Source organism: Rhopilema esculentum, chromosome 18, assembly GCF_057945365.1.
Source record: "Rhopilema esculentum isolate cy_ngs chromosome 18, ASM5794536v1, whole genome shotgun sequence".
Classification (NCBI taxonomy): Eukaryota; Metazoa; Cnidaria; class Scyphozoa; order Rhizostomeae; family Rhizostomatidae; genus Rhopilema; species Rhopilema esculentum.
The window spans coordinates 7,300,462-7,322,738 of NC_142832.1; the positions used below are offsets into that span (position 1 = coordinate 7,300,462).

A 22,277-nucleotide genomic window follows, 5' to 3' on the forward strand; every position below is an offset into this window, starting at 1 on the left:
GATAACTTTCGTTACCATAGACTAACAACTACATTTATCCTTCATATCATGGCTGAGTTGATTCCCCACGTTTTTGTTGTAATGCCTTGCCTTTCTTAAGAGGTGATGACGAACAAGATTAACTGTATTAAAAATTTAAAAAAATTATCAGCAAAAATAAGTATCTAATTATATCAAAGGAAACAAATCTTTCTAAATCATTAAAATTCTGCTTTAAAGTGCAGGTTCTCCTGATCCCAGACTCGTGTAAGCACCAGCCAAATTGGTCAGGTTCCTAATTTCTTCCATTCAACCATTTGAACATGACTCCAAATGGGCCCAGAGCTGGTACAGAATTGGTACCTTTTCCGTGTATACGGGGTCTCAAGCAAAGCCTACTACATTATTAAATAATGATTAGATCCACTGCTTAATCTAAACGCTATATTTCTAAAGCTGAGCTAAGAAAAACGCACCATTATCAAATATCAGAAATTAAATAATTGTCTATGCATGTTAGGTGTTTTTTAATCTTTCTAATTATAAATAGCTAAACATGAGAATGGCTTAAATTTGATGAAATCGTTTATAGCAGTGGCAAGCTTGCACACTCTAGCAAAAAAGATAATTAAATCAGAAAATGCCGAATCTGCCAACACAAGCCATGAAACAAATATGTGCTTATCAGAAGAGTTTCAAACAACTTATCTTCAAGGAATCGTTGCTTTGTAGCGGTACATTAAATTAGATTAGAGAACAATTATCTGAACTGGTGTTTTGTTATGAATAATTTGGTAGCAAACATATTTCAAATGAATCAAACTTTACCGCATTTTTGTAAGAAAACAACAAATTTCCTGTGTATATAATATATTGTGTCTGGCTACATGGCAATGAAATCTCTCATGGTTGCTGGGAATTGAGAGCAAATATTTTTACACTATGATCTTAGTAGCATCCTATGTAAATCTTCTTAGTAGAGTGAAAAGTTCTATAATAGATGATATAAGATCGACATTATATCAACATTCCAAAATGACTCCATAACTTTTTTAGCAAAGCAGTAAAAACTTGGAAAATGATTGGAAAATGATTCCCAATAATGAATGAATATCAGAAGCTAATTTACATACCTACTTCTAGAAAATTATTCCAAAGTGAAACTCAAATAATCATTCCAACTTTAAATCTACGAAAACCGGTTTTATATATTTTATCTCTATGCCCATTCTAAAAATTAGTGCGTTGTAAAATGTCCATATCATCCTATTTATGAACAAATGCTGAGGAATTTGCTTCAATGTCTCTAGTGGTGGTCCCTTCCATGCTTTCTTCTGGAATAGAATCATCAACATAGTTTTCTGAATTGTCTAACTCAAGCAGAGAAATAAAGGAATTGTGAATAGTGGGAGGTTTTGAACTGGCCATTCCCGTTGTCTGTTCATTTGGCAATTGATATGGTTTGGAGTAATTCTGCATGAAGCTGACAATCTTCTTGCCTTTCTGGGTATTGCAGCCATTTGTCAATAAGTTGGAAAAAGAAGTCCTTTTATTTTTCGAATGGAAATACTGCACAGCAAACATCGAAAAGCCTGCCAAAGCAGCAAAGCCACCAGAAATAAAGAAAGCCAGGGAATAATTTCCTGAAACCGTGTACAAATATCCTGAAATGAATTTATATAAAAACGAATTTATATAATTACACACAAAGAGACATGCAGAGAAAGAGTCGCATTAAGAGTGAGGATCTGAACTGTGACATTAAATTTTCTGTTTTACGCAGCCTGAAAACGAATTCAAATCTTAATTTCTGAAACAGCTTGCTCCTAGAAGCAGTATCCTTCTTTGGTCCTATCACTCAATAAATATCATTTAACTCACTTCTACTGTGTTTTTAAAGCTATCCAACAAATGCCTCTATATTTGGGTACATAGATCAATACTATTTAACATATACTTTTGAACGAATTATACCTGTTTATTTATGGCAAATAACAGGTTGAACATACCTGCAAACGGTGGTCCAGCAAGGAGGGCAAAGCAGTTGCAGATAAGATATAAACTGTATCCTCTATTAAATTGCTCCTTGGTTAATAGATCTCTGACGATAAGCATAGTACACGCTGCCATACCGCCATCAACAAAACCATACAGTAATGAATACGCAGTGAGCCAAATGAAAGAGGTCAGTATTGGGACAAAGGTCGTTAGAACAGCTGTGATGATTGCAGCCCATTTGCTTAGAGAGAGTTTGTTGCCTTTTGGAAGCGATGCAAGCTTACCAAAGGTAACTTTACCAACAGCTTGCGCAAATGAAATGATACCTGGTAGAAAGACGGCCATATGATATGGAATGCCTGCATCCATCGCTAACCGCACCTAAAGTAAACAACAATCATTTTTCGGTTTCTAAATTCACTGTTCTTAACAAAGGAATAATCAAGAACAAGAAAGAAAAAGAAGTCAAGGATAGATTACCGATATTGTTTGTGCCAGTGTGTCAGATGATGCAGCTTTGTTTATAAATTCGAATAGCTCAAGGATGTTGAGTGACAGAATAGGGTAAGGAAAATGAGGCAAATAATTTCCACTCACCAAATGCACAAAGGGTATGAAGATCCCAAAACATGACAACATGGAAGCAATAGTATACATGATGTAAGCATAGTTTCTTAGTAAAGGTATCTCTTCATTTCTACTCTTGGTCGTTATTTCTTTCCTTCTCTCCTTCCTGCACTTCAATGGATTAGGCCCAAAACTCTCCCCAGGTCGCTTAAATAAGACAGATACCGCTATTATAACCAGTGCAGTCACGCTAGACAGCCGCATTCCACTGCTGAATCCATACTTTTGCAAGATGAAACCGAGACCAGGAGCCTGAGCGAGGCCTCCGAGGCTACTCCCACACATCACTATTCCGTGGGCCAGTGATAAGTTCTTTTTGAAATAGAGGGGCAAAATCAACAACGGAGCAAAATAACACAAACTTTGTCCTATCGCAAACACAAGTCCAAGTGTGAAATAGGTTTCGAAAATACTGGATGCAAATGATGTCGCCACGAGTGAAAGGCCAATTAATGTTCCTCCAAGTAGTAGTGAGAGTCTATAGCCAATCAGGTCGAAGACTCTGAAGGTAATCGGCGTCAATAGGAACAACATTGATAATGACATGGAGCCGGTCCAAGCTGCAAAAAAGTTCAATAATCATATCAAAATAATCATACAGCTGAAGGCTACCAGTCTCCTCGCAATTAATGCGGGTGTTCCTTAGGCCTAAGTAACTTTTACTCCAGAGTGATATTTGGGATAGCAGTTACACTACGACGCTCCGCTTGCTGAAACGCCTTCATTCCTTTTCATTTCTGGTAAAAATGCAGTGTACTTTTGTAAACTCATGCGTAAAATGCACCAGATTAAATCATTTGATGATTTTTACGAGGCTGTATGCTGTTGTTAATTCGTTTTCAATAACTACTGCATAAAATGACGAAAACAAGCCTGAAAACTGAGCGATAAGTGAAGTGGTTCGTTGGATGGATAGCTAGATTGCGTTGCTAGCTATCTGATGTATTTAAAGTAGCTATGCGTTTCGTCCAAGGGCCACGTCAATGAAATTTGGGGAGAGATGAAATCCAAATACGAAAATGTTCAGATGATTTTCGTTGGGCATTATTCAACTGCAAAAGAATCTCAGAAATCACCATTGTTCACTATCGATAATTGTCAAAGTGCAGTATGTTTCATTTATAACAGTGTAACGAGTGAGAAAGAAAACTATAGGCAGCCTCCCCCAAATATGAATTTCGTTCCGACGTCACTGCCCTATCCGATATGCAAGTTACTACGCTTCGATAGCAATCCGGTATAGTGTAACTGTCACCTTAGTTGAACCTACAATCACTGCCAAAACGCTTGGAACACTTGTGATATTTTCAACGTTTGCATGCATCCGTTCCCCTCCCTCACCCCCCCCCCCCCCCCTCTGCTTCAAACAATGTTGTGTCACAGCAAAGTTAAGACATACTTTCGTGGCAAACCTTTTTCTACCGATTGCTGTGATATACTGCATTGAAAGCAACATTGTTTTAGGGAGGTAGGGGGGTTAGTCTATTAGAAACACGGGAAATATACGAAAAAAGTACAAACATTTTCAAAATTTGGTGACGAGAGTACGCTGTATACAACAATTTCAGATCCATTTTCAGAATAAAAAACATAACTTTGAGGTAATCCTTGAAGCGAATTAACCTATCAGTCCAAGAACCTTTTTTCATCTGATTCTCATTCTTCAAAAGGGGTGCACAATTTCCAAAAAGGGGCGCCAGACTTGCTTCAACTCGTAGAGGGAGGGGCAGCTGCTGATTTCTCCATAAAAAATTTATTAACAATGAAATAGATTATCATATACACATTTAATCATAACAAAGTAAGAGCAAATGATGGCATGAAAGTATAAGGAAATTAAGTTTGCGGAAAATAATATTTCTGGATTTAACGTTTTTGGGTGAATCCATGAGCATCTTTTTGCCAAAAACCAATTTGAGGTTAACCTGCAAAAATGTACAAGAACAGCTTCTTTTGAGATCCTTATAGCAATATTTTCAGCTTATAACAGCTTATTGATAACCAATCAAAATATGGCAAATTTGCTTGATATTCGTCATAAATATTTTTTATATGTCATTAAATTTGAGAGAACATTCTATAAACATCGCAGCATTTTGCAGTCTCATGGAAATCAAGAATCTTAAACGCTTTTGAACAAAATTCGTAGCGAATTCGGTGCGAAATTCGACTGGTGGAAATCATGAAAGGACAGGAGACACAATTGTTAAATGCGTTTGAGCCAAAGTCGGAATGCTTCCGAAGCTGTCAACATGAAAGCATTAAAAAGAGTCGTTTTTGGTTCTTCGTAGTTATTATTAGTCCTAGGGTCATAGGGTCTGGCTTTTCCAGTATGCTAAACTCGTTATCTTTTTCAAAATGGAAAATCGAGAATACTTTTCAGGTTTGACAAAGATAATTCGATTTCCGCTTGGAAATTCGAGCACACTGCAATTCGTGTGTGAAATGGTTGTCTGGTTAATGTAAAGTGGGATAAAACAAAGAACGATTTGATTTTGGGTGTTGTGTGGCGCCAGAAAAATGTGTTAATTGCTAACCATTTCCGTTTTCCAGAGTCTTCTTGCTCTGGGGTGGACGACGGAACGTTTGAGGCACTGAACAAGATTTTCGCAAATACTTCCGACGAACTTAATCCCTTTGTTCATAGACATAAGAGATTAAGCTCGTCAGTAAACAAACGCTGATTTTCTAGTGCGCCCACCAAAATTGCTATTGAACGAAATTCACTAATCGCTCAATCCTCGCCATGCTGCCGAAGAGAAAGACGATCTCTGGAAAACAGTAATCATTAGCAATTGACGAATTTTTTCGCAACACAGCCCACACAGAGTACATGTTTCGGTTTTAAGCAAAAACCTTCGGCCGTTCTCACCAGATTCAAAGGTTGAAGTGCGTTATAATTTCAGATATGGATCGGAGAAACAGGCGAAATCCAAATCTATCACAAAGCCAGTCATTCCTGACACGGAATCGACAAAATAACTCTCGAATGCCGTATAATGGACAACCGTTTCACCCTGTGATTTATTTTGGGAACCCGATGGAACACAATTGTTTAATGGCCTTTCAAGACCCACGATTTCAAGAAAATGCACAAACAACAGCGAGCTCTAACGGTGCTGCCAGCGAAAATGAGCAGGACTTGGGAAAATTGAAAAAGAAAAGAACGGAATGGTCCGAGGAGTCGACTAAATACTTATTACAGTTATGGGCGGATAACTACAATTATTTAAACAGTGCTCATTCTCGAAAAGCTTGGAAAAAGATAGTTCAGAATTTCAACAAAACGTTTGACACTGAAAGAACATTCGATCAAATCAAGCGCAAGGTAATTCCAATTGATGTTTACCATCTTTTATACAAATTCAAATCAAGCTGCCGGAACGAGCATTGATGACTTTTGTTCTGATAGAACATTAGCCAACTCGGAAACTGAAGTATTATGGTCCCTCCCCCCCCCCCCCCCCCCCGGGGGTAGGGGTTGTCATTTCTTTTTCAGTCCTAGAGAGGCGGCTTATGAAATAAAAATGCCTTTGTCTATTTTTTGGTATGAAGTGTCATACAAATGTTTCTAGAAGCTCCCTTAGTAGCTTTGAAAGTCTAATTGATAAACTGTAAGTTCCTTATTTTTATCAGAATAACCAGGATCAATTGACAACCAGGTCATTCCATATGAAAGACATGTAACCCAAAGTCTCAGAATTTGCTCATTTTTGTTGAAGAAGTGGATAATCATGAGATAAACATTTTTCCAATGTCCACCATTTTTAATTTAAGCCTGATGTTAAAGTTACTAAATAAAGGCCTTTATTTATCATCTTAATTTTAAAAAGCACAGGTAGTTTGAACAATTTATGTATCAGGAAAATAAAATTAGCTATAGAAAACCTGTCAGGCACACCAACAGCCTTAGATTAATCAATTTTAGTGTTGTGGCTGGTGGTTGTTGTCATAGCAAAAATTTGTTATGCAAATTTTTGTCATGTTGCACACCTGTTATCAATTTCAAATTTTCTGTGCATTGAGCTTTAGCTAAAACGAATTTTTTACAAAAACTTAGTAGAGTTATATTTGTTTTTATTAAAGTAAAGACTTTCATTTTATGCAATTGTGGAGAGTAAAGCAAAGAGTCATTCCATATCAAATTATCAGATACTTTCAAGATTTCTAACCCATGGTCTTAGAATTTCATGATTTTTTGCCACAAAGAGCAACTTTGGAGAAAACACTACATGAAAATTTTTTTATGATATCCTTTTTGTAGCTGTTTCAAAAGTGACCCATTTTAGCCAAATATGCTGCACCCAGTTTACCAATCAATGGGTGGGGCTTTTTATCAAAAGCTAAAACTTTTCTATATTTGTCCATATTTGCTCGTATTTCAAATATTTAACCAGAATTTGTCAACTTCCTTAAATAAAGCAGATAACCATGCGTTAAAGTGTAATTTGGGGTTCAAGATAACCAAGACTTGTTTGAATTTATTCCTAACTGATGTGAATAAAAATATTGAAAAAGTTTGATAGCTTGAATCATAGAACAAAGAGAGCTTGTAATATTCTCAAAGTGTATTCTTTGGACTATCAGAAAATATTTTGAGTTAATTGCAACTGACAAAATGTGTATAATATCACAAGAATGACGAGCAAAAACAAATTTTCATATGAGGAAATATGCCATGAAATACAAAGACTACTAAAATTTGGAGTATTCCAGTTATTTGCACTTTAAAAACTGGGTATTATATCACAAGAATTGTTAGTAAAAACAAATTTTTATTTAAGGAAATACCCCCCATGAAATACATTGAGCTGCGAAAAACAATGAATCAATCATTATTTTATTGTCAATGATAGCAAAGAATAGTTACAAATGATCCTTAGCCGTGGAAAAGTCGACATGCCACTTCATAGTCATTGTAGTTGATGCTGTAAGTTTGACCTGTGGTTTTTTTGGATGAATCAATCGTGCAAAACATGTGTAAATATGAAACCCAGCATATGTAATGCTCGGATTGGGTCCTGGTGGGTGCATGATGTTTATTTGAAAGTCCCTTCATCTTCATTAATATCAAGAATCAAAGCAGCTCAACAGTCATTGTAACACAGGCAAGTAACATACTTGATCCCTCAATGCCGTTCTCTGTTTTTTAGCAGGGCTGGCAAAACAGGGGGGGGGGAGTGGTGGGGTGGCAGGGTAGCCATGGCCCCTCCATTTTTCTGCAAAGCAAAATAATTTTCTTAGGCAAAGTGCAAAGAATTCTAGTCTACCATTCTGTAAGTGTACATAGTAATATTTTAAAAATGACCTCAGATTAAGCTCTGTAACTATGTATTTACCAAAGAAGACAAAAAAAATTGAAAATGGGAATTCGGTCAAGAAAGTTGGTCATTGTCCAAGTGGTACAACAAGTACAGCTTAGCTATGGGAATAAATCGAGAAAACTGATTCAGAAAGACTTTGTTGCCTGCACCAAATGATGGAGTCTTGTTTTTTCTATAACCTAAACTTCGCTCCCAATGCCTGTTTGTTGGCAGGAAGTTTCTCAAAAACTGTTGAAGGAAAAGAAACTGCTGGAAAGAAAAATTTTAAGAATATGCGAAATGAAGAATTTTTATTGCATAATCTTTTATTTTGAGTTGACAGTGATTCTTTTGATATTTCAATGTTAATGGTTTTGTTAAAGCTTGATTCATTTATTTTCTCCTCCATTTAATTTTGGCTCCTTTTTAAATCTAAAAAGCTTGATTATGAGTATACTCTAAACAAGTAAGGAAGAAAATGGTGCTTGAAGTGCCTAGAACTGAAAAGGCTTTATTTTCATAAAGACAAATGCAATCCTGCTTTTTTAGCAAAACATTTCCTTATGGCTAAAGCTCAATCTGACATCTTGTTGCTTTGACAGCAACCGCTCCCAGGGCATACGCCACCAGGGGGCCGGAGGGGTCATTACCCCCCCCCCCACTTTTTTGGTAAGCAAAAATATTTACAAAGAGGCCCTGTTTTGTAGCATTAAATTCAAGTTCTATTCAAAGAACTTGCCCCCCTCCACCTTGAAATTCGTGGCGTGGGCCCTGGCTCCTCGCCAACTCATTAATTAAAGGCTCTGGGTATGTCTGACAAATTTTCAATAACTGTTTTTGGATTCCTGATACATAAGTTAGTCAAAAAGAGGCCTTTTTGTGAGTAAATTAGCACAATTTTGGCATTTCGCACACCTAGAATGTTTTTGGAGTGTGATGGAGTGCTTTTGTGTTTTGTCCTATTTCTACAAAGGTTTAATGACAAAGTATATGGAGCCTCAAAAACCTCCATTCTTCAGTTTCACACAACTTTCACTATAAATATCTCTGGTGGCATAACCATAAAGGAAAGCTTATGAATACTGGCAGGGAGCTTTACTAAATTTGTTGCCGAAAAAATATTTTAGATGCAGTTCCTAGCAATTCCTCTTGCCAACAAAAATTGTGTCAGTCTTCATGAAACCCTTTAAACTGTTAATATTTTGGCCCCAACTTTCAATAGTGTCTCATCAAAAGGGACATGAAAATAGTTTTGAAAATGACACGATTTGAAAACGGCACGATTTGAAATTGGTACGATTTGAAAACGGCAAGAAATGTTTCAGTGCAAATGCTTGAAACAGAACAATTATATTGCAGATTTCCCTCTCTTTGAATTGAATCCAGACCGCTATCGTTCTGTTTCTAAGTGTAACCCTTGAAAATTTCATGTCACAACCTGCCGTTTTCCAAGTTTTTCCGTTTTCATATGAAAATGAAACATCATTAAATAATTTGTCATCGAAACATCTCTTCTCTTGATAGCAGCTAATCATGTATTGTAAGCTGACTGAATCACCTTGTAAAAATAATGTGGAAGAACGGGACATCCTCGTCGGATTAATATGCCATATTGCGTAAACCCTTCTGAGGAGGGTTGTTTAGCGTTGCGTTGCGTTGTGCTCCGCTTATCTTTAACCCAGCTGGCGTGAGGAACTGGATACTGAAATCACTTGTGTAAAACCAATAGCGTAAAGAAAGCGAAGGCTTTCACATAAAAATTGCAGCTCCTTAGAATGATGGATGCCTGATGATCAGATATTTCGCACACAACTTGCACCAAATCTTTGTTATATATTGCTCATTGTCGTGGGCTTAAATAGTATAGCCCAAAATGTCATTATTGCCCCATTTCAGGAATATGGCGAGCTCCTTTTCTGGATTATGGCGGGTCTCCCTTTACTTTTCTGGCTGAAGACGCCAAATTTACGAGTGCAGATCAGAAGAAACGCGGCCCAAATCTTGTCTAAACTGGAAGACTTTTGTTTAAAAATTCAACTTAATTTACCATTCGAAAATGGTATTTCAAAAACATGTGCATGCTAAAACAGATCTATGATAAAAAATGCGCTCTGTCCTGACTACTACTAGCTCTGATGCTACGGTCATTTGTTCCGTATTTGATTGCATTCCAGTCTCGTCACAACAGCTCTTCAAAACCCAGTACGGTGGACAAGACCGTGCATAAAAAAACACAAAACAATGTCTTGTTTTTTGGTCACCTTATAGTTTCCAGCGCTTTGGTTAAAAAACAAACAAATGATTCCAAAAACAGGCGTGCGTTTAAACACACGCCTCGGTGTGGGGAAGCGTGTACCAGCGCGTGCGAGTGCGACCGGACGCCTTTCCCGGGAAGGCCTGGATAACATGATTTTTTAAATTAAGATGGTAAATAGAGGCCTTCATCTAGTATATTTAGCATTAAGCTTAAATTCTAAATGGTGGACATTGGCAAAAATGCTGAGAATCAGGAAAAATTCAAATTGCTCTATTTTTAAAATTACAAAAGATGGTGAAGTAAAATTTTGTAAGTGTGTTTATCTCATGATTATCCACTTCTCTACCAAAAATGAGCAAATTCTGAGACTTTGGGTTACAAAATAAAGAATATTGTCCCATTTTGAAATGGAATAAAGAAGGCTAAAGTGGGGACGCTTAATAGAGAGTGGGGGCTCAATTTGAGGTTTTTCTTGATAAGGAAGGGATAAATACAGAAAGGTGGCTTAATAAAGGGTTTACGGTACTTAAAGTTTCTTTACAAAGTTTTTAGTGAATGATTTGGGTGCTCTGGTTTCAAGGGTATAAAGAAGAACTGTATGATATAAACTAATTTTGTTCTTTGTTTCATTCAGGTTAAGTACCACATTGAAAAGTATAAGACGGTGTGTGAGTGGAACAAAAGCCAATCTGGAGGTCAAAACAAAGATTGCGATTTTTTCGAAGTGATTGATGGTGTCTTGGGTACCGGAGAGGTAGTTAATTTTCCTTATGTTGTTGGTGCTGGTGTCGAGAATGAAAACTCCGATGATCAGTCTCAAGATGTGCCGGATCCAGAAACAACATATTTAGTTTTAGGTGAAAAAGATACTCCATTCTTTGCCGTGAAAAAGGAAAGTGACTTGGTTCAAGAAGAAAGTCCAAGAGAAGAGGCGCCATTTACCTTATTTGAACACACATTAGAAACAGTAGAGCCAAGGGGACCAGAGAAAAATCTGGAGGCTGCAAAGTCACCTCACATAGATAGCAGACATGAAAGAAAACGAAAGAGAAAGGGTCGCGTTAATGAAGACGAGACAGGAGGAGATGGGGAAAAGAAACTTGAATTAGCATTGGCAAAAATGACTGCTCAAAGTGAACAACTGGTTAATGTAGCGGAAAGAATGGAACAAAATTCCAGAAGGCAAACCGAGATTTTGGAACAACTGTCACGCGGCCTGTGTGCATTTATGACCAGTCACACACGAGATAAGATGCCAAGGCTCAGTACCCGTAGAAGAAAGAGACCAGAGAATCTTCAAATGCAAAGCGACTCTGATGAAAATGAAATATATTAATCATGTTATGCTACTCAGTGAATGTTATTTTTTGTTGTGTTATCATGTTATATTGCCAAAGTACATATAACGTAAATCCTCGAATTGGCCCCCCACCCTTGAAAAAGCTCCCCACCCTCGAAAAAGCCCCCCATCCTAAAACTACAAATTGTCAATAAACCCCCCTCGAATAAGCCCCCACTGCTAACGTAAATTTTCGAATTGAAACCCCTCATTTTGATGGTTTTTGCCATCTGAGGTTGCCTTTAACGTTTTATTGAATTACCAAAAAAGTCATACTTTTAATAATAATTGATTAAATTCTCATAAAGAAATTCCTGCTAAAATAAACGAGGCCTTTTAATAATGTCATCTTAATATCTACAATAATTTTATAAGCCCCCCCCCTCAAATAAACCCCCATAAAAAAATATCAAAAATAAATAAGCACACAGGGGGCTAATTCGAGGATTTACGGTATTGATCTTATCAATTAGAGACATTAGAAGTTCTTGGAAAGTTCAAAGGCACTCCTTTCTATAAAATTGGGTGTCTTTGACAATATCAGGGCATTTTCTGTATGTTGACAAAAATGCTGGGGGAATCACGCCCATTACCCCCATTTGACTACTACACTTATGATCTCAATATTCCCATCATTGATTTGTATTTATAAGATAGTAGCCACAAGAAACACAAAACAGAAACTGCTTAAATTTGGATTAAATTGATTGATTCTTGAGAGGACCAAACCGCTTGAAAACGATGTTCTTTTTAAAAGGTTTTTCAGATTTAGTGATGGAGACATTCCATGCCAAATCAACAAGCAAAAGTGACCTTTGACACCCATTATCTCAGAATTGCTTGACATTTTTTACAGTGTTTAGATCTACTAAATTTATGAAGAAATCCAAAATTTCTGTTTAAAATTCTAATTGATTCTGTGATATTCAAATTTAAAATTCAGCCATTTTGAATTTCCTGTCTGCCAAACACTTCTCTATGGATTAATTCCTCTATTAATTGATTTATCAATCAAAATACAACTTTGCTAATACATTATAGGGTATTAGGTTATCTCAGAAATGTCAATGCTATTTTCTAAAATAATTCCCTAATGCCCCTCAAGAGATGAGGCATATTTTGCCATCTTTTGAATCTCAACATATTGATAAACTGAGATGGTACTCTATTTTTCATTTATTCTTCACCAACTTTTGTAAAAAAATATGTTGATAGTTGAGGCAATAATGACTTTGAAATTGTGTAACAAGTTTGATGTTTGAAAGCCTCTTTTGATATCTTATATCATAATTTAACATCAAAATAGGTTCAGACAATTTATCAAGTGAACCTGTTTGACAATCTTGGAACAAATGAGTTATTAAGATTGTTAAGATTTGCCAACAAAGAGCTAAAAGTACATGTGTTAATAAAGCATATTCATTATTCAAAATTATTTGTCAAGCACAAATACTAAGCTTTACCTCAAGATATTAGTTAAACAAATACAGTACCATAAATGTTTCAATATTTCATACTTATTTATTTCGGATTGAATCAAAAGATGCTCATTACCTGTAAATTAGTATTGGTGCCCAGATGAAATTGTAGGGGCCTTAATAACACAGGCAAGATGTGTTACTGGTGCAAAGCACTTATCCTCTCATCTAAGCCAATGGAATGACCTTGATCAAAAGGCTGGGTGCATAAATTTTACTTTATTTTATCAGTGTTTCATCAATGTGTTGTGCTATATCAATCCACACATGATCGTCTTAGTGACTGATCAGAAGGTCAGAAGCTTTAGTATTTTCTTTTCCCTTGTGTCTTGATAGTGTAGCTCCTAAAATCAACTCATACGTTATTTCATATCCTTGATCACTGGGAACTTCTTTTGCTGCAATAACACTCCTTGACAGTGGTTCATATTAGTGGTAAATATAAGTTCAAGGAAGACTTCCAGCTACCTGCTCATTCAAATCTGTTGGCTGTTTTTCAAGAAAAAAGACCTTAACCCCAGTTATTTTCTCCTGACACAAATTAAAAGCATCCTTTGATGTCAAAATTTGTTGATTGAGTGGTCAGTTACTAAAATGATCATGTGTGGCTTGGTATTGCATGCCACATTGATGAAACAAATTGTGATATTAAAGTAAAGTTTATGCACCCAGCTTTTTGATCAAGATCATTCCATTGGCTTAGATGAGAGGATAAGTGCTTTGTGCCAGCTTGCCTGTGTTATTAAGGTCCCTACAACTTTATCTGGGTGCCAATTAGGGAATGATTTTAGAAAATAGCATTGATATTTCTGAGATAACTAATCACCCTATAATGTATGTGCAAAGTTGTATTTGAATTGAGAAGTCAGTGAATTATTCATAGAGGAATCAATCCATAAAGAAGTGTTTGGCAGACAGGAAATTCAAAATGGCTGCCATGGCAATTTTGGTAGAAAAATTGATGAATTTTAAATTTGAATATCTCAGCAACCAATTGGAATTTTAAGCTGAAATTTTAGAATTTTTCATAAATTTATTAGATCTAAACACTGTAATTTTTTTAAAGAAAATTTGAGATGATAGGTATGGCTTGTTGAATTGACTTAATGGTAAAAATACTGTTTCCTTGGGCTTTGAAAAGATTTATTGAGCTGTAATGACATTAATTTATATTTGAATGGATTTTTAAGAATTTATGGTGTGACTTGCCCCTTGACTTGATAAAATATCAGATAAAAACAAAATGTAACACTAATGCACTGAAACCTGATTTACAGAAAAAAATTCAAAATACATTGATCATGTTATATCTTTGTTATTCTTAATAAATGCTCTTTAAAAAATCAATATTGCTAATTTATGTTGAAAATATATTCTTTTATTGTTTCTCTCAGTTCTTTGCCATTAAATCGATCATTTTCCCCAGATATAGCAACTTTGGTATCATTTTCCACTTCTGGGATTTCCCATTCATCTCCATTTCCAATGCAGATGTTGTGCAAAACACAGCATGCAACAATTATTTGGTTTGATCGCTCTAGAGTATCATCTATTTTCTTCATTAAGATCTGAAATCTGGATTTCAAAACCCCAAAGGCGCATTCAATTGGTACATGAGCCCGGGAAATCTCGATGTTAAATTTTTTCTCAGCTGAGTCAGTAGTGCTGTCAGAGAATGGCTTTAAAATAGAAGTCATCAAAGGGTAGGCACTATTACCAACAAGGTATGGGGAAACTATTTTTCCGTTAACTTTTACTTGAGGAACAGAAAATCCTTCATCAAGAAAACGAGATATTTTGGTATTTCTTAAAACTCTGGAGTCGTGCATTGAGCCAGGGAAGCCTGCTACAATGTCAAGAAAACGGGTGTGACCATCAACCACACCTTGGCAAACAACATCATATTGATGGTATTGGCTGAGGTAATCTTCTCTGTTTTCTTTAGGGGCCTTTATGCGTATATGGGTTCCATCAATTGCACCGATAACATTTGGTAAACTTGATCTCTCAGCAAAAGAATCAATAGCATTTTGTTTTTCTTGCAATGTGGAAGGAAACTTTATAAAATTACCTTTAACAGTGTCCAATGCACTCACACAATCTTCAAACGTTTCTCTAGCAGTTGTTTTTCCAACATTAAAAACGTCTGCACAAACCCGGTACGAAACACCATGGGCCAATCTGTAAAGTGCAATAGCCAAAATTTTTTCTGGGGAAAGAGATGCTCTGAAATTGGTGTTTTCTCTTGTGATATTATTCTTGCAAACCCTGGCTAACGCCCAAAATGTCGCTTTTGTTACGTGTAAACGACGTTTGAATTCGTATTCAGGTATACTTTCATCAATAATTGTGTGTTCTAACCAAGAATTAGGCGGGCGAGGAACTATCCAAAACAGTGGTTTTCGCTTCGATTTTCGTCTCTGGCGATTGCGGATAACAAGTTGGAGATTACTTTGTTGTTGTTGCTGAGCTGTGATTGCCATCTGAAAACATGGCAGTTGGGAAACTGAATTCAAAAGCACATTGGCTGTGAGAGACCATGCAGAAACGAATTCGAATACATCTTCCTCGTCCATGATGTTATGTTACCTGCTTTGTAAAGTCAAATTCAGTGTTCAAGGCAGGTAAACCGCAACCACTTTTATTAATCACACAGCAAACAACCATTTCCAACACAATGCCATGCGCAATAAATTTTAAGCGGAAATCGGATTACCTTTGTCAAAGATAACAGTGCGCCCAGGACTTAATACTTCAAACGCTCCACCCTCCTGTCCCAGAGCATGACGAGCCGTGGAAAACGGAAATGGTTAGCAATTAACGCGTTTTTCTGGCGCCACACAACACCCAAAGTCAAATCGTTCTTTTTTTATCCCACTTTACATTAACCAAACAACCATTTCACACATGACCTGCAGCGCGCTCGAATTTTCAAGTGGATTATCTTTGTCAAACTTGAAAAAGTATTCTTGATTTTCCCCTTTTAAAAATACCGTACAATGAGTTGTATGTCAGAAACCAGTGCGCCCAGGGCCATTGTTGTCAAAAATTTTTCCTAACTTAAGATATACAAAAAAACCGCAAAGCAACGATTTCAGACTTGAACAAAAAACTTTGGAAACCTTCGTTTACTTTGGACTTTTTCTATTTTCAAAATTTCTGTTAGTTTAAAACATTTTCTGAAGGGGCGTTGCGACCGGGGGGTGTGGGGGTGTCACACCTCCAATAGTATCCTGACAGCACACCTCCAATAGTACACATTTTAAGTATCCTGACAGAAATTTCAGTTAAAATCCGTTTAGTTGAAAAAAGTTTTGAGGTTATTCAAACACCCTCATGTTTTTTAAATCAATAAAGGATTAATCAGGCAAAGGTAATTGATCCTTTATCGGTAGTTCGTTACATCGGAGGCCAAAAAGCCGGGCCCTCCTTGGGTAAAGTTTGTCTTGTGTCAATTTTCCCTACTAGACAGGACATATAGCCTGACAATCTGACATTCAAGCTAATGTTTGCTTTCTCAACGGATTTTTGTAGTATGGAGTCTAGGCTTTCATAATCTGCCAGGTGACTTTTGAAAATGCCTGGGTGTCACGGGACTGATGACGCCATTTAACGGTAAAAAGTCAGACAAAACAATTGCTAGCTCTTTACTGGAGTGTCATTTTTTGACGCAAGTTAAATATTTCGACTCGTCTCGTTGCATGCTTTCAATTGATGTATATTTAAGCATGATTTGTCGACATCAGTATTTTCATTATGACGTCATCAGAAATTTTGCATGACGTCATCAAAATCTTATTGTCATTAAATGATGAGTTGGCATAACTTCGGCTTTCTGGGTTCTATTTTTGTCACAGGTTTGTTTATGACGTTCTTTGTCAACATAAATGTCAACAGCAGGGCTGGCGAAACGTATTTGAAAGTGGAGGGGCCAAATATCAAAGACTTGAAAGGGCTTAGGAAAGGCTGTCACCATGGTTGGCGACAAGAAAAATTATAGAGTTATGGTGTCTTAGGGATGGCCAGAAACTGTATTAAAATAGATTTTAACTGAAGGAAAATCCGACGCAATATATTTAAGTTTTGTTTTATCAAATATGCCCCATACTCTCATCTCTTGTAATGTTGACTTTAAATTGGAAAGGTCTTGCGAAGTTTTAGAAAATAACCTTTATAATATAGCTTATAACGAAAGTTCCTTTTTAGATTTAATAAGTATCCAAAATTGGATGGGGGAGAAGAATAAATGAAACACGGTTTATTAATGAACATTAACATTGGAATATCAACAGAAGAACTATTAACTAGAAATAAAATATCAAGCAATTTTGTACTGTTGGGATATTATTTTGTAACATTTGATCCTTAACATTTTAAGAAATATAGTGTTTTTAACGAAAAAGGTTCCATTTTTGAAAAACTTTCAAACTTTGCTGGTAAAACGAGCTTTAATAAAATTTATAATTGCGTCTATTTTCTATTATTTGGAATAGATTATCGATACGATCAAACTTTGTATTTTCTTGATGATGCTTCTAAAGAATAAATCTGCCAATAATTTATTTCTCATATCCTCAAAAATGTCCTTTACAGCTGTTTTTCCTTCAACGGCTAGTTTCTCTCTTTGTAATGTTTCTGAGAAGGTCTTCGTTTACATTTGGACCTTGTTTGGTTAGTTTAGGCCATATAAAAAACGAAACTCCGTCAATTTGTGCTGGCACCAGGAGATTCTGGATCAGGTTTCTCGATCTATTTCCTAAGCCAAGCTGTTACTCGTTGTACAACTTGGACAATGATCGATTTCTTTGATTAAATTCCCATATTCAATATATGTCTTCTATGGTAAAGACATAGCAACCAAGCTAAAGCCATGGGAATTTTTAACCCTATCCAGACTAGGGGGGGGGGCACAAAGTGCCCCCCTAGTTGGTTTTTCTTTCATAATTTCAGGAGTTTCAAAGCAATACCCCTCAGACTTCCTGACTTTTAGTTTTAACCTATCTGTCACATGTTCATATAAAAAGATAATTTTTTTATTATTAATCAGGGGGTTGTGTAGGGGCGTTTTCAAAACTAGTCAAGTAAAAAATAGTTCAATCTGCCACGGATTCGCAACAAAAGTAGATTTATTGATGAAAATTAGTATCTAGGCATTAATTTGTGCTCTTTTCATGATTCTAACCAGAAAATTCAAATTCAACATCCTTTTCTATGATTTTTCTTCTGCGCATGCGCACACATTTGTTGACATATTTATAGGTATTACATTATTAAAACTGCAAGATTAGAATAATTTGTCTGCTAAGGCATTAAAAATGAACTCAAACATGACATTTGGTTGTATCGATCATTTAGTTATATAGAAAAAACTATAGCCAAATACAAAATATGTTGAGTTCTTTTGTTTGGAACGTTAATAATTTTGAGAAGTAGCATTAAAATTGTGTCAATCTTCTTGTTTCTATTAGAAAATGCATCAAATTTGCTTATTTTAATATCTTAGCCCAATGCTTTGGAATTAATGAATATTTTAAGATTTTCTAAAATTTTCTAAATTTTTGCTTCACCCGGCCACCATTATGATGACGTCATCGTAAAACCACGTGACTTAAAAATTGAACAAAAATACTAAAATGTGGAGAGCAGATAAGAGTACCATCCAAACAAAGTTCATTGTCCTAGCTAGAGGGACAAAGAAATTACGGAGGGGGGCACTTTGTGCCCCCCCCTAGTCTCCCGAAAGTTTCAAAAAGCCTAGTCTGGATAGGGTTAAGAGATTACTAAGCACAGTTACCTAAAGAATGATATAGCACATTTCTTTTTAAGGCAACACTCGTCGTCTAGAAATACTTCGTATTTTTTTCGGCATTAACCCCGGGGGGGGGGAGGGGGTACTTGGATACCAAAACGACGGAGGTGTGCACTCCTAAGATTGTTTTGGTGAATCGGCTTTAGAAAAAAAGCTAAAAAATTACAAAGTGTGAGAAGGAAAAACCGCAGGATAGGCTGTCCGCCGGATTCTGTGAATCTTGCAATGAGATTTTAAAATGAAAGGTATACAGGAACAAAGCAATATGACGACGAGAATCCAATGTCACGAAATAAATTTTCAAAATAAATTAAATTTAAGAGTATACTAATATTTCGCCCCGGCATACAGGGCTTCATCAGAGTGACTCTGATGAAGCCCTTTATTCCGGGGCGAAATATTAGTATACTCTTAAATTTAATTTATTTTGAAAATTTATTTCGTGACATTGGATTCTCGTCGTCATATTGCTTTGTTCCTAAAAAATTACACCCGGCTTTAGAATTTCTGGAAAAAAAGAAAACAAAAGCTTTGGTGCCAGTTTGGGGGCATTAACCCGTTTTTCACCGCTTATAGCAGCCCATCTCTAACGACACGATATTAACTTCTTTAGACATGTTTCCGAAAGAATTGGTAAAGATAGTGAAACATCTTTAAAATGAATAAAACACGATTTTGCTTCCGTGTCTTCCTGACTGCTTTGCTTTTCATTCTGATTCACATTGTTCGCCATCTTTGTTTCTTACAGCCAGTTTTCAACGGTGTTGCTAAGGAGTTCTCTAGAGCAATAGGTTCACTATACAACCTCATTACGGATATATAAGCGAGTGAGGCAAAATCACTCGTGCTCGTGCGATAAAAGGGCAAAAAGACGATTCCGCATAAGGGCTCAGTATGGGAAATTCCGAAGCTGGCAATCGAAACCCAAAATCTTAGAAAATCTATTTGATTTAGGAAGGAAAGTTATATTTTGTCAGCTTACCGTATGCATTTAGAAAGTTTTAAGCCATAATTTTTGTTTGTGTACGGGTCTTGGAATTTTCAAAATATTTTTTCACCATGGCGTTGATAAGGGCACTCTGGTTTAAAGAATATTTATATTTCTAGGAAGATTGTTTTTGGGCTTATTTACAAAAATGTCACGCTTATGAAACCATCTTGTGTTAATTTTTTATCGTAACATTAAGGAATCGTGGAGAAAGAGGTCATCTTCAATCCTGATTCAGCCACGCCCCCTTCCTACAACATCCTGATGTCCGTAAATAAAAGTCTGATTTGCTGATGGGTGTTAAAGGGAAGGTCTTGTCATGGAAAAAACTTGATAAGGATAGTTATCATAACACTTTTCACTCCTTACAACTGAAATTTTTACCAGAAGTCATATGCATGGGGTTTCCGAAGTAGGGGAGTGTTCATTTAACAAGTTGTCATAATGATAAAAGAGTACTTGCTTACCCCTACCCTTTTACTTATAAAATACAAAATAAACCCAATTTTGAAATTATATTTGGTATTTTTGCAAATAAACCCAAAAACAGTTTACCTGAAAAGGTAAACATTGCCTAGGCCAGTGGGCAGTGCGAGCGCCGCACCAATAAATATTTTAAAAATCTTGAAACCCTATTTAACAATACAATTTATGGCTTAAAACTTTTGAAATTAATCAGCAAGCTAGCAATGTGTAACTAACCTTTTGAAATTATGCTAATTTTCGAAAATCTTGGTTTTTCTTTGTTTAACTTGCAATTTCCCGTACTGAGCCCTTTTACCGCTTGAGTGATTTTGCCTCACCAGCTCAATGGTTGATTGTTCCATACAGAAACGCAAGGGAGATTAAGATTATAGTAATGGCCGCCGCGTGGAAATACCAAAGCTCGCATGATCTCAAGGGCAGTCTGCAGAAAAACGATTATAAGATATAAACACGCTTCATCCAAAAGGAAATTTTCAAGCTCGCGATATATGCAGCGGATGTGTAAGATCACAGGCGACGGCAAAATGCCTCTTGGTATCTGGCCTATTATTGCTGACCAGTTGGATGTGGCGGCCCTTTATTTGAGACGCCCACTTATTAGTTCAATTGATCAGTCGATTTGATAGATAGTCCTGTTTGTATAGACATTTGAAAATTTTATGGCGAAGCCCTACCAAAAATTTTAATTTTAGAATTTTAGAATTTTGCACATATTAGAAGAGGAATAGAGAGTAAAATGAGAAAATGGAAGAATAATTGAGCAATATATCTCACGCAGATAAAAACATAACAGAGGAAGGCCAGAGAATGCCTTCCTATTTCTATCCTGTTAGCAGTATGCAGGCAGAATTCTTTATTGACTTTGTTGATTGGCGGCCTACCTATACAGGGATTGTTTAAAACAAGATTTTATTTACAGTTAGCAAGTTAAATAGTTAAAAAATCTTAGAAATAAGCAGCGAATTGTATTTGTTTACCTATCAATGCGTTGCTCTCTGTAAACTTTTCCTGCATCGACACATAAATGGATCCGAACCCGCGGTAAAATCCAAACGCTGTAAACTGGACTAGAAATGCTGAAGCACACAGAATGCACTGAAAGAGAACTTGTTTTCTGCTTTTTGTCCGTTCTACGTCGTTTTCAGCCATTTATTACCAGAAATTTCTTTGCTGATAATTTGGAGGTCGGGATTTTAATTAGAAACAGAGAAAGTCCTGAGGTCTATGACATAGATCTCTTCTGTCTAGCCAGGTACACAGGTCTAGCTGCAGGTACTTGACGCCCTTTAGCAGTGCTCCTTGCAATATTTCGCTACGGCGCATGCGTTTTTCTTTGCATTTACCTTGCATTTGCTGTCTCCTTGTTTTCCCCTACATTCCCTTACAACTTTGAATTTTCCCCAATCCCTACACAAATATGCAAAAAAAATTGAAAAACAAAGCCAACGGATCATGTACTAAAATTTTATAATAAAAATTGAAATATTAAATAATACTTTTCAAATACTATACAGTGGCGGGTTGGTCTTTTTCGCCTTGGGAGTAGGGGGGGGGGGCTCAGCAAAAATTGGTGCCCTTCATGACTAGCATTATTGCCTTGTTTCTGACAAGATTGACAGTCTGGTAAAGCCCTCGTGACTTTTAATCTTGTCAATGACACACCCAGGGGCGCCACTCCGTATTTTTTGGTGAAAAGGGGGGGGGGGAGTGGCTGCTTATTTGCCCTTCAGACAAAATTGTAATAGTGCTAGTTTGGATTTCGTTTGTTTTGCATCCTGTAACCTTAGTAATTTTATCACCATTCGCACATTCGATTGTTTATAATTCATTTTGTTTTCTAATTGCATCTTTAGATTCATTAACTATTTCTTTTGGGATTTTTAGTATCAGTATTCAGATTATGTAATTAATCTTGGGAGTAATATATTTTGTATTCACTATTATTATGTAAATTTACGTAGCTATGTAGCATTACAATAAGTTCTTGTTTAGTTATATTTTGGGCGTGTTACA

At 36.3% G+C, this 22,277-nt stretch overlaps 3 protein-coding genes across 3 annotated transcripts; 1 reads left to right on the forward strand and 2 right to left on the reverse strand.

The window, feature by feature from the left end:
- Window positions 1-127: 127 nt before the first annotated feature.
- On the reverse strand, window positions 128-21,728 carry LOC135696692 (monocarboxylate transporter 13). Its single transcript, XM_089113620.1, has 4 exons — window positions 21,242-21,728; window positions 2,575-3,164; window positions 1,989-2,358; window positions 128-1,643 (listed from the first exon to the last, which is right to left on the reverse strand). Exons 1-4 carry the CDS (start codon window positions 21,411-21,413, stop codon window positions 1,246-1,248), a joined length of 1,530 nt encoding a protein of 509 aa, XP_088969746.1. The 5' UTR covers window positions 21,414-21,728; the 3' UTR covers window positions 128-1,245.
- On the forward strand, window positions 5,201-12,921 carry LOC135696696 (uncharacterized). Its single transcript, XM_065216179.2, has 2 exons — window positions 5,201-5,932; window positions 10,799-12,921. Exons 1-2 carry the CDS (start codon window positions 5,513-5,515, stop codon window positions 11,498-11,500), a joined length of 1,122 nt encoding a protein of 373 aa, XP_065072251.2. The 5' UTR covers window positions 5,201-5,512; the 3' UTR covers window positions 11,501-12,921.
- Window positions 14,273-15,636, reverse strand: LOC135696695 (uncharacterized). Its single transcript, XM_065216178.2, has one exon. The coding sequence runs from the start codon at window positions 15,555-15,557 to the stop codon at window positions 14,334-14,336; it is 1,224 nt and encodes a 407-aa protein (XP_065072250.2). The 5' UTR covers window positions 15,558-15,636; the 3' UTR covers window positions 14,273-14,333.
- Window positions 21,729-22,277: the final 549 nt, after the last annotated feature.

What these genes read in the sequence shown, in the direction of transcription:
- LOC135696695 (XM_065216178.2), bottom strand. Translation starts at nt 15,557, where the DNA reads ATGGACGAGGAAGATGTATTCGAATTCGTTTCTGCATGGTCTCTCACA.
- LOC135696696 (XM_065216179.2), top strand. Translation starts at nt 5,513, where the DNA reads ATGGATCGGAGAAACAGGCGAAATCCAAATCTATCACAAAGCCAGTCA. An exon ending in TCGATCAAATCAAGCGCAAG is followed by an intron (nt 5,933 to 10,798) that starts GTAATTCCAATT and finishes TGTTTCATTCAG; the next exon opens with GTTAAGTACCACATTGAAAA.
- LOC135696692 (XM_089113620.1), bottom strand. Translation starts at nt 21,413, where the DNA reads ATGGCTGAAAACGACGTAGAACGGACAAAAAGCAGAAAACAAGTTCTC. An exon ending in AGAGAGCAACGCATTGATAG is followed by an intron (nt 3,165 to 21,241) that starts GTAAACAAATAC and finishes ACTTTTTTGCAG; the next exon opens with CTTGGACCGGCTCCATGTCA. An exon ending in TCATACCCTTTGTGCATTTG is followed by an intron (nt 2,359 to 2,574) that starts GTGAGTGGAAAT and finishes TGTTTACTTTAG; the next exon opens with GTGCGGTTAGCGATGGATGC.